This window comes from Pongo abelii, chromosome 3, assembly GCF_028885655.2.
Source record: "Pongo abelii isolate AG06213 chromosome 3, NHGRI_mPonAbe1-v2.0_pri, whole genome shotgun sequence".
Classification (NCBI taxonomy): domain Eukaryota; kingdom Metazoa; phylum Chordata; class Mammalia; order Primates; family Hominidae; genus Pongo; species Pongo abelii.
The window spans coordinates 38,800,183-38,810,816 of NC_071988.2; the positions used below are offsets into that span (position 1 = coordinate 38,800,183).

Sequence of the window (10,634 nt, forward strand, 5' to 3'; positions counted from 1 at the left end):
TTTTTCAGCATACCTGATTGATAAAGTCAGAATCAAAGGCTATTATGCATTCAAACTGGCTGAAGAGAAATCTAAACCCAGATTTGGATTCTTCACATCTGATTTTAAAGCTAAATCCTCAATACAGTTTTACAACAAAGTGATCAGCAGCAGTGGCTTCCCTTCTGAGAACAGTAGTTCTAGATGCAGTCAGACCCAAAAAAATACAGAGTGCACTGTCTGCTTATTCCTTGTGCAGAAGAAACCACTGATATTCCTGGGTTGTTGCTTCTTCTCCACCCTGGTTCTACTCTTATCAATTGCCATTTTTCATAGGCAGAAGAGAAGAAAGTTTTGGAAAGCAAAAAACTTACAACACATACCATTAAAAAAAGGCAAGAGAGTTCTTAGCTAAACTGATCTTATTTGTCTGCATAGTTTAAAAATTCATCCCAGTTCCATATGCTGGTAACTTACAGGAGATATACCTGTATTATAGAAAGACAATCTGAGATACAGCTGTAACCAAGGTGATGACAACTGTCTCTGCTGTGTGGTTCGAAAAACTTTCCCTTAGGTGTTGACATCAGTGAACTCAGTTCTTGGATGCAAACATAATGGCTTCATCCTGACAGTAAGCTATGAGGATTACATGCTACATTGCTTCTTAAAGTTTGATGAACTGTATTCCATCATTCTGCTCTAGCTTTCATCTCTACCAATAGCTACTTGTGGTACAATAAATTATTTTTAAAAAGTAAAACTCTGGGCTGGGCGCTGTGGCTCACACCTGTAATCTCAGCACTTTGGGAGGCCGAGGCGGGGAGATCACCTGAGGTGAGGAGTTTGAGACCAGCCTGGCCAACATGGTGAAACCGTGTCTCTACTAAAAATACAAAAATTAGCCAGGCGTGGTGACAGTGGCACCTGTAATCCCAGCTACTTGGGAGGCTGAGGCAGAATCGTTTGAACCCAGGAAACAGAGGGTGCAGTAAGCCGAAATTGCGCCACTGCACTCCAGCCTAGGCGACAACAGCAAGACTCTGTGTCAAAAAAAAAAAAAAGAAAGCAAAAGCAAAAATTTGTTTTGTTAGACTCTACAGCAGAGATTTAACACTCTTCTTTAAACTGGATAGTCAGTGATAGATAATATATATTCTGTCACTTCTAATAAGGTGCTTTCTCCTTTACGTCAGGGTGGTTCTAAAATGGAAAGAAAACACAATAGGGTAAGTAGTGCTTGTCTAAGCCAGTTACAACACAGACTCTTAAGAGGATCAAGCCCTTCAGTTTTCTAACAACAAAAAAATCACCTACAGAATATCTAATTTGTGATCTTTTACTAGATCTGATTTTTTAAAATAATGTAATTTCCAGCCAGACACGGTCGCACCGCCTATAATCCCAGCACTTTGGGAGGCCAAGGCGGGTGGATCACCTGAGGTCAGGAGTTCGAGAGCAGCCTGGCCAACATGGCGAAACCCCATCTCTACTAAAAATACAAAAGTTAGCCGGGCATGGTGGTGGACACCTGTAAGTCCAGCTACTCAGGAGGCTGAGGCAGGAGAATTGCTTGAACCTGAGAGGCAGAGGTTGCAATGAGCCAAGATCGTGCCATTGCACTCCAGCCTGGGGGACAGAGCAAGACTGTCTCTCAAAATAAAAAAAAATAATAAAAATAAAAATAATTTCCAAAACCTCATCTCATGGAAAGATCACAGAATGAAGGAAAGCTAGACTCAACTCTGTGAGTAGAAGTTGCTATACTGTAGGTAAAGGAACAATTCAGAATACCGAATGAGTTTAAATTGTTTTATATAGCACCCTTTTGGGCTAGGGTTAATTACTAGACCTGACTTGGATAATTTGACATTTTGGGAAATGAACTCTGTCCTTGAGACTTGTTCAAGGTATTTTAAACATCCGAGGAAGAAAACTTACATATGTGCCTATTTATACCTATTCTTTCTTTAGGTTAGTCAACATTTAACACCCATTGCACACAGTAACTTGTCCTTGTCTGCTCACTCCAGCAATTTAGACCTTAACAGTCACAAGAGATGTTCTTCTGTTACAAAGCCTTAGTAAATTAAGGCAGTTTTGATTATATTCTAAGTCCACCTATGTCTGAAGCTAAATTCAGTACCAAACTGAAATTCTAACTGCTAATGAACAAGTTTCCAAAATACTGTAAAAAGAAAATACAATTAGTCAATTTGAGTAAATGCAAACATGAGAAATCAATTTGCTATTTGGCCTGGCAAACGGAACAGTAAAATTCTGCTTTACTCGTCTCTAGTCTCCTTGCCCCAACTGCACCCACTACCCAAAACTTGGCAGTTTTGAGTATCTCCCTCTGAGAACTATGTACCTAAGGTTATGCATAACTAGTCAATTGTGTTTTTATTACTTTATGTATAAACAGTATGTCATTTAAAAGAATCACTTGGCTGGGTTTTTTCCCCTTTGTGCCACATTGATTCACCCTGACCCAAGAACTCCAGGGAAAATTCTTTAATGTCAACTGGGCAACTCATTAACCTCTCTTTAACATCAAGGTCTCGAAAAAAAAAAAAAAAGGTCAGCCACAGGAATAACAAAAACCTGGAATTTATCTTTCAGGTTTTGCTTTCTCTCTTTCTCACTTTTTTTAAAGTATCTCGTACTCACAGTTCAATCTATTAACCTTCGCTATGTCTTTTTCACATTAAGAGCTTATGCTTAAAGCATGCCCCCCTTTTCTAACTTGCTGGTTTACCATAAACTCCCCTAAATAATAAAATTCCTAACCCAGTACTGAGAGTCCTCCTTCTCTGCCACTTGGGCATTATTTTACTAGTTTTTAAGCCATCATCGCACAAGAATCCAAAAACCCTTAAATTTTTTAACCACTGGCAAATATGTACAGCAAATTAGGTTAAGCATTTAATCTGACTCATGCTCTATCATACTAAATATTCAGGTTTATCATAAACTCCTTAAAAACCATCAAAGGTCAACCAGAAACTGATAGCTCTTGAAAGGAGCAAACAGGTAAGATCTTTGGAGTTTAAGCTTTTCTGAGATGTGTTGTGAAAAATCTAACGTGTTTATTGTATATTCAATAACAACCTAGAAAATCACAACTATGATATTTAAAGAGCCTCTGGAAAAAGGCCAGTACAGTGTAACTACATGTTTAATTTTCAATGTAATTTATTCCAAATAAACTGGTTCATGCTGACCACTTGTATTCAACTAACAACCTGGTCAATTTTAAGAACTGTTGAATGTGAATGGGTTTGGCATTGTAAATGGGCTCTGCCCCAAGACTGCCTCCCCTGAATCCCTTTCTGCCTAGTTGTGCACCAACTTGGTATGTTACTTCTGGGTATATTTCCTCAAAAAATGTGGCTCACACTTGTAACCCCAGCACTTCGGGAGGCCAAGGCGGGCGGATTGCTTGATTCCAGGAGTTTGAGACCAGCTTGGGCAACGTGGCAAAACCCTCTCTACAAAAAATTAGCCAGGCGTGGTGGCACGTATTTGTGGTCCCAGCTACACAGAAGGCTGAGGTGGGAGGACTGCTTCAGCCTGGGAGACAGAGATTGCAGTGAAGCAAGATCACGCCACTGCACTCCAACCTGGGTGACAGAGACCCTGTCTCAAAAATATGTGGACACCTACATCTAAAAATTGCAAAAATAGTGCACAAGTGCTTATCCATAGTAGACACAGAAGACAAGAATTAAGTTTCCCCTGGAGAACTAGGCTCATTTATTATACCCAAGTTATTAAAAAAAAAAAATCACTGTTTAGCTACAACCAGTCTCTTATCTTATGAAGGTCAGACCCAGCATGCCAGTCCATTTCATGCTCAAAGAAATCTCATTTACTCCCACAGCAGCTACTACCCATAAGCTGATCCTCTCATGAGCATCTCCACCCCACTGGAATATTGCTACTTGGAAATTTCTCCCACAAGCCTCATACTGTTTTGAAATCCTGTCAATACCTTCCCAAAATCTCTCTCTTCCAGTCCCACTGCTATTACTGAGTTCCTTGGCAATCCAGGAAACAGCTACATGCCATTGTTCTGGTAGCTGGAATACACCAGAGTACAAAATTACATCCTTGTGAAGGTTACATTCTAGCAGAAAAAAGCACATCATCAATACACAACAAATTGTAAATATTAAAATTACAAATGCTATGGACAAAAACAAGTGGAGAAGGGTAAGGAGACAGTAGGACAAGCTTAAGGAGCGGGTCTACTATTTTTAATAGGGTGGTCAAGGCAGGATTCACTGACTAGACCTCAAGGTAAGTGAATTAGCCACAGCTCAGCTGAGAGCATTCCAAAGGGAAAAAGACAAATGCTTAACGGCAAAGTGCTTGGTATCGAGGAATAGCCAGGTCAATTCAGCTATAGTGCAGAAGTCAGAAAAATTGAGTTACAAACGGCTGCAGGTACAATGGGGAAGCTATTTTAAAAAGAAAAAAGGGAAAAAAAACCTGTTGCAGGATTTGAAGCAGTGCTATAATCCATTTCAAAATCAGTACCCTGGCTGATGCTGAAAATAGACAGGAGAGGAAGATGACCAGTTAAGACTGTCACAGTAATCCAGGTGAAATACGCAGGTTTTTGTTTCATTTTCTACATTGTAAGAAATTTGTATCTAATGGACCCATATTTCCCAACCTTTTGGGGATGTGATCTTACTTCATGTTGATCCCATTCATCACCTACAACCCCATCCCAGATATTTCTGAGCAAATCCTAGATTTATGATTTCCTCCAAATTTCTTAAAAACCTAACCACATAGTCATCAAACAGCAAGACTCCTAAATGTATGTTCAATTAGTGTACTTGAATCCAGATCTAAGATGTATACGGCATGGTGACCCATGCCTGTAGTCCCAGCCCTCTGGGAGGCCAAAGAGGAACACTTAAGGCCAGGAGTTCAAGACCAGCCTGGGAAACATGAGACCCCATCCACACTTTAAAAAAAACAAAGAACAAAACAAAACAAAACAAAAAAAAATGTGACGGTGCCTGCCTGCAGTCCTCGCTACTAAGGAGGCTGAGGCAGGCAGGAGTATCGCTTGAGTCCAGGAGTTTGAAGTTACAGAGTTATGACTATGGCATTGTATTCCAGCCTGGGCAACTGAGTAAGACATTGTAAGATCCAAGATAACATATATGCCAACTGATTGCGACCTCTGTCCTTATATTTAACTTTTCTGATAAAGTACCTGACCATACCTTACAATGAAGGTACTTAGCACATTTTCCTGATGCATTTGATCAAGGATGAATGTTAAATTTTGCCTTAGAAATTGCAGTTTCCATCAAATGAGATGTAGAATTCACGAAGGTTTGGGGGTCACCATGTTGACCTAAGTATAGTTATGGTGGCCTCATACCATATTTAAAGTATAACACATGGAATTAAGAGATTATGGAAGGGTTATCAATTTTTAAAAACAAGTTCTAGGGTATGGAAGTAAATGGCTGAGGTAAAAGACAAGATTATTGAGACCATGAACCAAACCAACTACACCTTCTAATTCTAACTGATGCTGTATCACTTTGTTCTACTCAGCTGTTTTTCCACCAGTGACTAAGACAACATTTGCCTTACCAAATATTCAAATTCATGCCTCAGCAGATTTAGACACTTTCAGGGTATTCCTAAAGTTCTATATGCAATGATGAACAGCCTCATGTTTGCCTGTCACTGGTACAATATTCCTCTTGCCTAAAATATATCTTTGCTATTCAAGAACCAGATTAAAGCTCCTTGTTCCACAAGGGAGAAAAACTAACTAAAAAGGATAACCGGTTTAAGAAGAAGGTCCAAATCAACAGGTCTTTTATTGCATCATTTAAATATCACAAGTAGGTCTTAAGTGTCATCTGGCATCTTCTTTCTGTAGCCGGGCTAACTGTAAAAAAAGAAAAAAAATCTGTAAATCCCCATCAATACACTTGCCCAGAAAAGTACTAATCTTTTTTCTGTACTGTTCTAAATAATCTAAAACATACCTCAAGACTATGACTTACTGATTCACAGTAAACTATACACAGTAAAATGCATGCCAATTCCATCTTTTATTCTGTCAAATTTACCGTGTTCCAGAATGCTTAACTCTCCATTTTCTATTACTACAACTTCAGTTTAAGTCTTTTAGTAAATTAAGAGCTTCATTCAACTAAAGCAGTAATAAAACTTAAGACACTATAAGAACTTACCTCTTAGATCTTATTCATCAGCCTGCTGAACAGTTCCTTTTTCAGAGACATAGATACCATCCAAAAATTTCCTGATATCCTTGTTTTTAACTGTTGTGGCTTGCTGAATCAAAGCCGCTATAGAAGTGAAGATAAAGCAATTAATACATTAGCCTAACCCATCCTAAAAAGAAAGTATTTCATTATACGCTCTACTTAAAAATTTCAGAATGTGACCTTTTTATTTTCACAATTTAAAAAGCTAATCAAATAAAAATTAGCAAAATACTGTATTTTAAACAACAAGATTTAGACAAAATCTTGTAGGCATAATTAGATATAGTAAACATACAAACCTGAATTTGAAACAAGCTCAATGTCATTTCCTTCAAGGATTAATTCATCTTTCTGGGCTTGAGATACCGAACAAGCAACACCTAAAAGGGGAGAGGGCATTTGCATAGCATCAACACAAAACCAGATCTGTGTAAAAAATATTTAAATTGCAGAGGCACTAATTTATTCCATGTAAAACTCCATGCACCAAAAGAATCTTTTCTTAAGATTTTGAGGCCGGGCACAGTGGCTCACGCCTGTAATCTCAGCACTTTGGGAGGCCGAGGCAGGCAGATCATGAGCTCAGGAGATCGAGACCATCCTGGCTAACACTGTGAAACCCATCTCCAGTAAAAATACAAAAAATTAGCTGGGCGTGGTGGTACGTGCCTATACTCCCAGCTACTCAGGAGGCTGAGGCAGGAGAATCGCTTGAAGCCAGGAGGCAGAGGTTTATTTTTTACATATGGGTTCTCATTAAATGTTGCTGACCATAGCTAGTATCATAGAGTATTTTTGGAGAGCCATTATTTTGATACTAAGAATCTCCCTTCTTCCCACCCCTCCCCACCCCAATGGAATCAAAATGCATCAAGCCAGGTATGTTTTAAGAGGCCGAGGTGGAAGAACTGCTTGAGTCTGCAAGTTCAAGACCAGCCTGGACAACATAGCAAGACCCTGCCTCTACAAAAAATTTAAAAATTAGCCAGGGCCAGGCACCATAGCATTCCTTGAAATCAGCCTGGGCAACGTGGCGACAGTCTCTACAAAAAATCAAAAATCAGCCGGATGTGGTGGCAGGCACCTGTAGTGCCAGCTAGTGGGGAGGCTGAGGTGGAAGAAACACCTGAGCACGAAGGTGGAAGCTGCAATGAGCTGAGATCACGCCACTGTACTCCAGCCTGGGCAACAGAGCAAGACCCTGCCTCAAATAAAAAGCACTAAGCTTTAAATTTTTTTAAAGCTACCGTGTTTACTATGTATTACGCATGCACTGTTGTTTTTCAACTTTAACTCATTTAATCAAAGATGTTTGCAATTTTAAGCTGCAGAGAGATGACATGCCCAAGGTGGACAGTGAGAGCTGAAATTTAAGCTAGGCTATTAACCACCACTCATGTAGTTTTCTCTTTAGATTTCAAAGGTTCTTACCACAAAGAAATAAACGGAGTGATGGATGTGTTAATTGGCCTGATTTGGTCATTCCACAGAATATGCATGTGTTGAAACATCACATTGTGCTCCATAAATACACACCATTATATACACCTTTTGTAAATTTAAAGTCTTTTTAAAAGATTTCATTTGCCAAGTTAAATACAACCACCACTGCAAGCTACTCCAATGTATCAACTTTCTGAAATTGTAATCAATATAATGATATAAACCCTTAAGTAGCACCAACAGTTGTTAAGTGTAATCAAGAGATAATTCTAAAACAAATCTGGTTTTACTCAGCACAAACACAAAACAACAGCCAACTAAAGTACGGAAGTTGGGAGTGGAAAAGGAGGAAAAAAATATGAAGGAAAAATTTCTTAATTCTGTCTGAGGGTATGCACATACCTGGTCTCATCCGAACCCTGCGGATGTATTTTTCACCCAAGAAATTTCGGATTTCAACAAGAGACCCATTCTCCTGGATAACGACGTTGATGGGGAAGTGAGCATACACAGACCTCATCTTGTAACGGAAGCCCTGTGTTAAATAAATAAGCAAGCTATTAGCAATGCTGAGGAATATTTTTAATAGTTTTAAAATTTTCTAAGATGCTTATACTTATTTTAAAATGTAACACTCACTGTCAAGATTTTCTAATAACTGTCACCTGAACCAAGCCTTATAAACATTGTTCTGTCTATTCAGTGGACTGTAAAACTCCTTGCGGAGGCTTTATTTCACTATCTCTTATGCCTTCAATGAACAATGCTGCCTTCTTTTAATGAGAACCCCAAAGCCCTGATCTTAGACATTAGACTAACATTTACTGAGTTACTAAGGTACAGCACATGGCAGGAATTGAGACCACCAAGCCAAAGGCAGGCCCCCTGCCTTCAAGGAACTTCAAGGCTAAGAGCAAGAGTAGATGGGGGAATCTTAACAGATTTATAATAGATGTACAGGGTGCCATTATCAGGTGCATTCTAGAAGGTATAATGCAAAGAAAACCATTTCAGCATGAACTTTTTATCTTGAGGGGAGAGACGGTGGGTTGGAAAGAATAATGACATACATTACGGCAGCAGACAGAAACTCAGAAACTACATCTTTTTCTATCCCAACAATGGGTCCTGATGGTGAGATATGATTGCCAACTAGTACTGCAACTGTAGATTTCCTATCTTAAAAAAAGAAAATTCGGAAGGTGTGAAAATTCATCATTAGCCTACTTTTTAAAAGTTGCACCCATCTAGCCATGCATGGTGGCTCATGCCTGTAATCCCAGCACTATGGGAGGCCAAGGTGGGAGGATCGCTTGAGCTCTGCCTGGACAAAATAGCGAGACCCCAGTCTCGATTTAAAAAAAAAAAAAAAAAACCCCAACAACAGAAAAAACAAGCATGTTGTACCCATCTGGTCTTTGCTCTCAGCTCTCTCTCTTAAAGACCCAGAGATGCCTATTTTTGCCAAGTTCTTGTGTATTACACCAAATAAAATACATAACCCATTCTCTGAAAGACACACTTATGCTGTATAAAGCACAGGTTTGAGAAACCTCCCTTTCCAAAACAAGGAAGTCTGATCCATCTGCTTACCAGTGTAACTCCCTTGATCATGTTCTGTACATGACTACAAATAGTCCGAACGGTAGCCAGTTCCTTTCTGTTACCCCACCATTTGTCAACCCGGAGCTGTAACAGACAAAAAATGTATTCTTTCCAGAAATATGCAGGCTTAAAAGACAACAGACCGCTTACCGAATTACTTTAAGATTCTAGAATTAACCCTAATCAAAGCACATGGTTTTCAACTAGAAAAATCCAAACACCTATAAAACCTCCCAACGTTAAGCTTTGTACAAGTTGCAACAAACTTCCCTTCTGGAAAACTAAATCATCAGGTTTAAATTACCTACTTTACTGCCGGTTCCTGTGATTTTTACAAAGCAATCACTAGGAAAATAAACCAAACTTCTAACACTATTAAGACGTGTCACTGATGACCACTATTACATTTGAGCTTTATATAATTGGCTGTGTTCAGAATCTGGTTTTTCAATTTCACTAAACAGGCTGATATTCTGGACAGCAACATTTAAAGCTAAAGCACTGAACCTCAATTCGAAAATTGTTAAAGCAACCAAACGTGATGCTGTTATAAACCACCTTCCAACGAGCAACTGAATTATCAGAAGAAAAACCCTCACCCTCTTTTTTTTCTTTCCAAGAAGACTGAGTTCTACATTGATGTGATTGAAGTCCCTCCGCAGGGTTCCTCTGGGGCCCTTCACAATAACTGTGCGTCCCTTCAGAGTAATGTCGACTAGAAGAGAGAACACACTCGTCAGGCCACACAACGCTTGGAACGCGCAGTAAAGATGTAAGTAAAAGACATCAAGTCTCATACCATTTTCTGGAATGTCGACAGTCTGATTGCTGAGAATGGTCTTCATTCTGAAACACAAACACTGGGGGTGAGGCCGACGCAAGGCCCGTTTTTCCACCAAACTACGCCGCACAAAGCTCCACTCCTACCGGAGACTGCCAGGCGGAAGTTCCAGACAGGATGTCGGAGGACGGGAGACCGACAGCGGGCCCCAGTGTGTCCCAGCCTGGAAGGAGCAGCCCCAAAGCGAGAATTACGAGGCCCAGCAGTCGAACTCCCGCTCAGCCCAACTCTGGAAGTCCTATGCGGGCGGTGCCATCCCGGCAAGACTGAGGGGCGGGAATAGGCCAAAAAGCCCAGAACAGGATTCGCATCCGGCGCCGCCAGGTTCATATGGCGCTTGCCGAGCTGGGGGACAAACAGGACAAGGTTCCGAGAGTGGGAGCCGCGCCGCAGCCTTTCCCAGACCAGATGGCTTCAGATTCCCAGTACCCCCACGAGCACAGAAACATCCTTACCTCGCAGTAGACGCAGCAAAGAAAGAACGTCTGTCGTCA

The 10,634-nt window shown here is 40.2% G+C and overlaps 2 protein-coding genes across 3 annotated transcripts in view; one reads left to right on the forward strand and one right to left on the reverse strand.

Annotated features, from left to right (window-relative positions):
• Positions 1-4,950, forward strand: part of KLB (klotho beta) — a 46,491-nt gene extending 41,541 nt beyond the window's left edge. Inside the window, exon 5 of the mRNA XM_003776442.4 lies at positions 9-4,950. Within this exon, the coding sequence (XP_003776490.2) occupies positions 9-394 (386 nt within the window). The 3' untranslated portion in view covers positions 395-4,950. The remainder of the gene's footprint in view (positions 1-8) is intronic.
• An 855-nt stretch (positions 4,951-5,805) lies between these two features.
• RPL9 (ribosomal protein L9) lies at positions 5,806-10,620 on the reverse strand. Of its 2 annotated transcripts, none has more exons than XM_054553282.1 (8): positions 10,227-10,411; positions 10,099-10,145; positions 9,899-10,014; positions 9,288-9,383; positions 8,097-8,229; positions 6,551-6,631; positions 6,216-6,332; positions 5,806-5,908 (listed from the first exon to the last, which is right to left on the reverse strand). In XM_054553282.1, the coding sequence occupies exons 2-7, from the start codon at positions 10,142-10,144 to the stop codon at positions 6,226-6,228; spliced, it is 579 nt and encodes a 192-aa protein (XP_054409257.1). In that variant the 5' UTR covers position 10,145; positions 10,227-10,411; the 3' UTR covers positions 5,806-5,908; positions 6,216-6,225.
• Between the last annotated feature and the right edge of the window lie 14 nt (positions 10,621-10,634).

Coding starts and splice junctions, on each gene's coding strand:
- RPL9 (XM_054553282.1), bottom strand. CDS start 10,144: ATGAAGACCATTCTCAGCAATCAGACTGTCGACATTCCAGAAAATG. Junction 10,015..10,098: donor TGTCGACATTCCAGAAAATG/GTATGAGACTTG, acceptor TCTCTCTTCTAG/TCGACATTACTCTGAAGGGA. Junction 9,384..9,898: donor TTGGAAAGAAAAAAAAGAGG/GTGAGGGTTTTT, acceptor TGTCTGTTACAG/CTCCGGGTTGACAAATGGTG.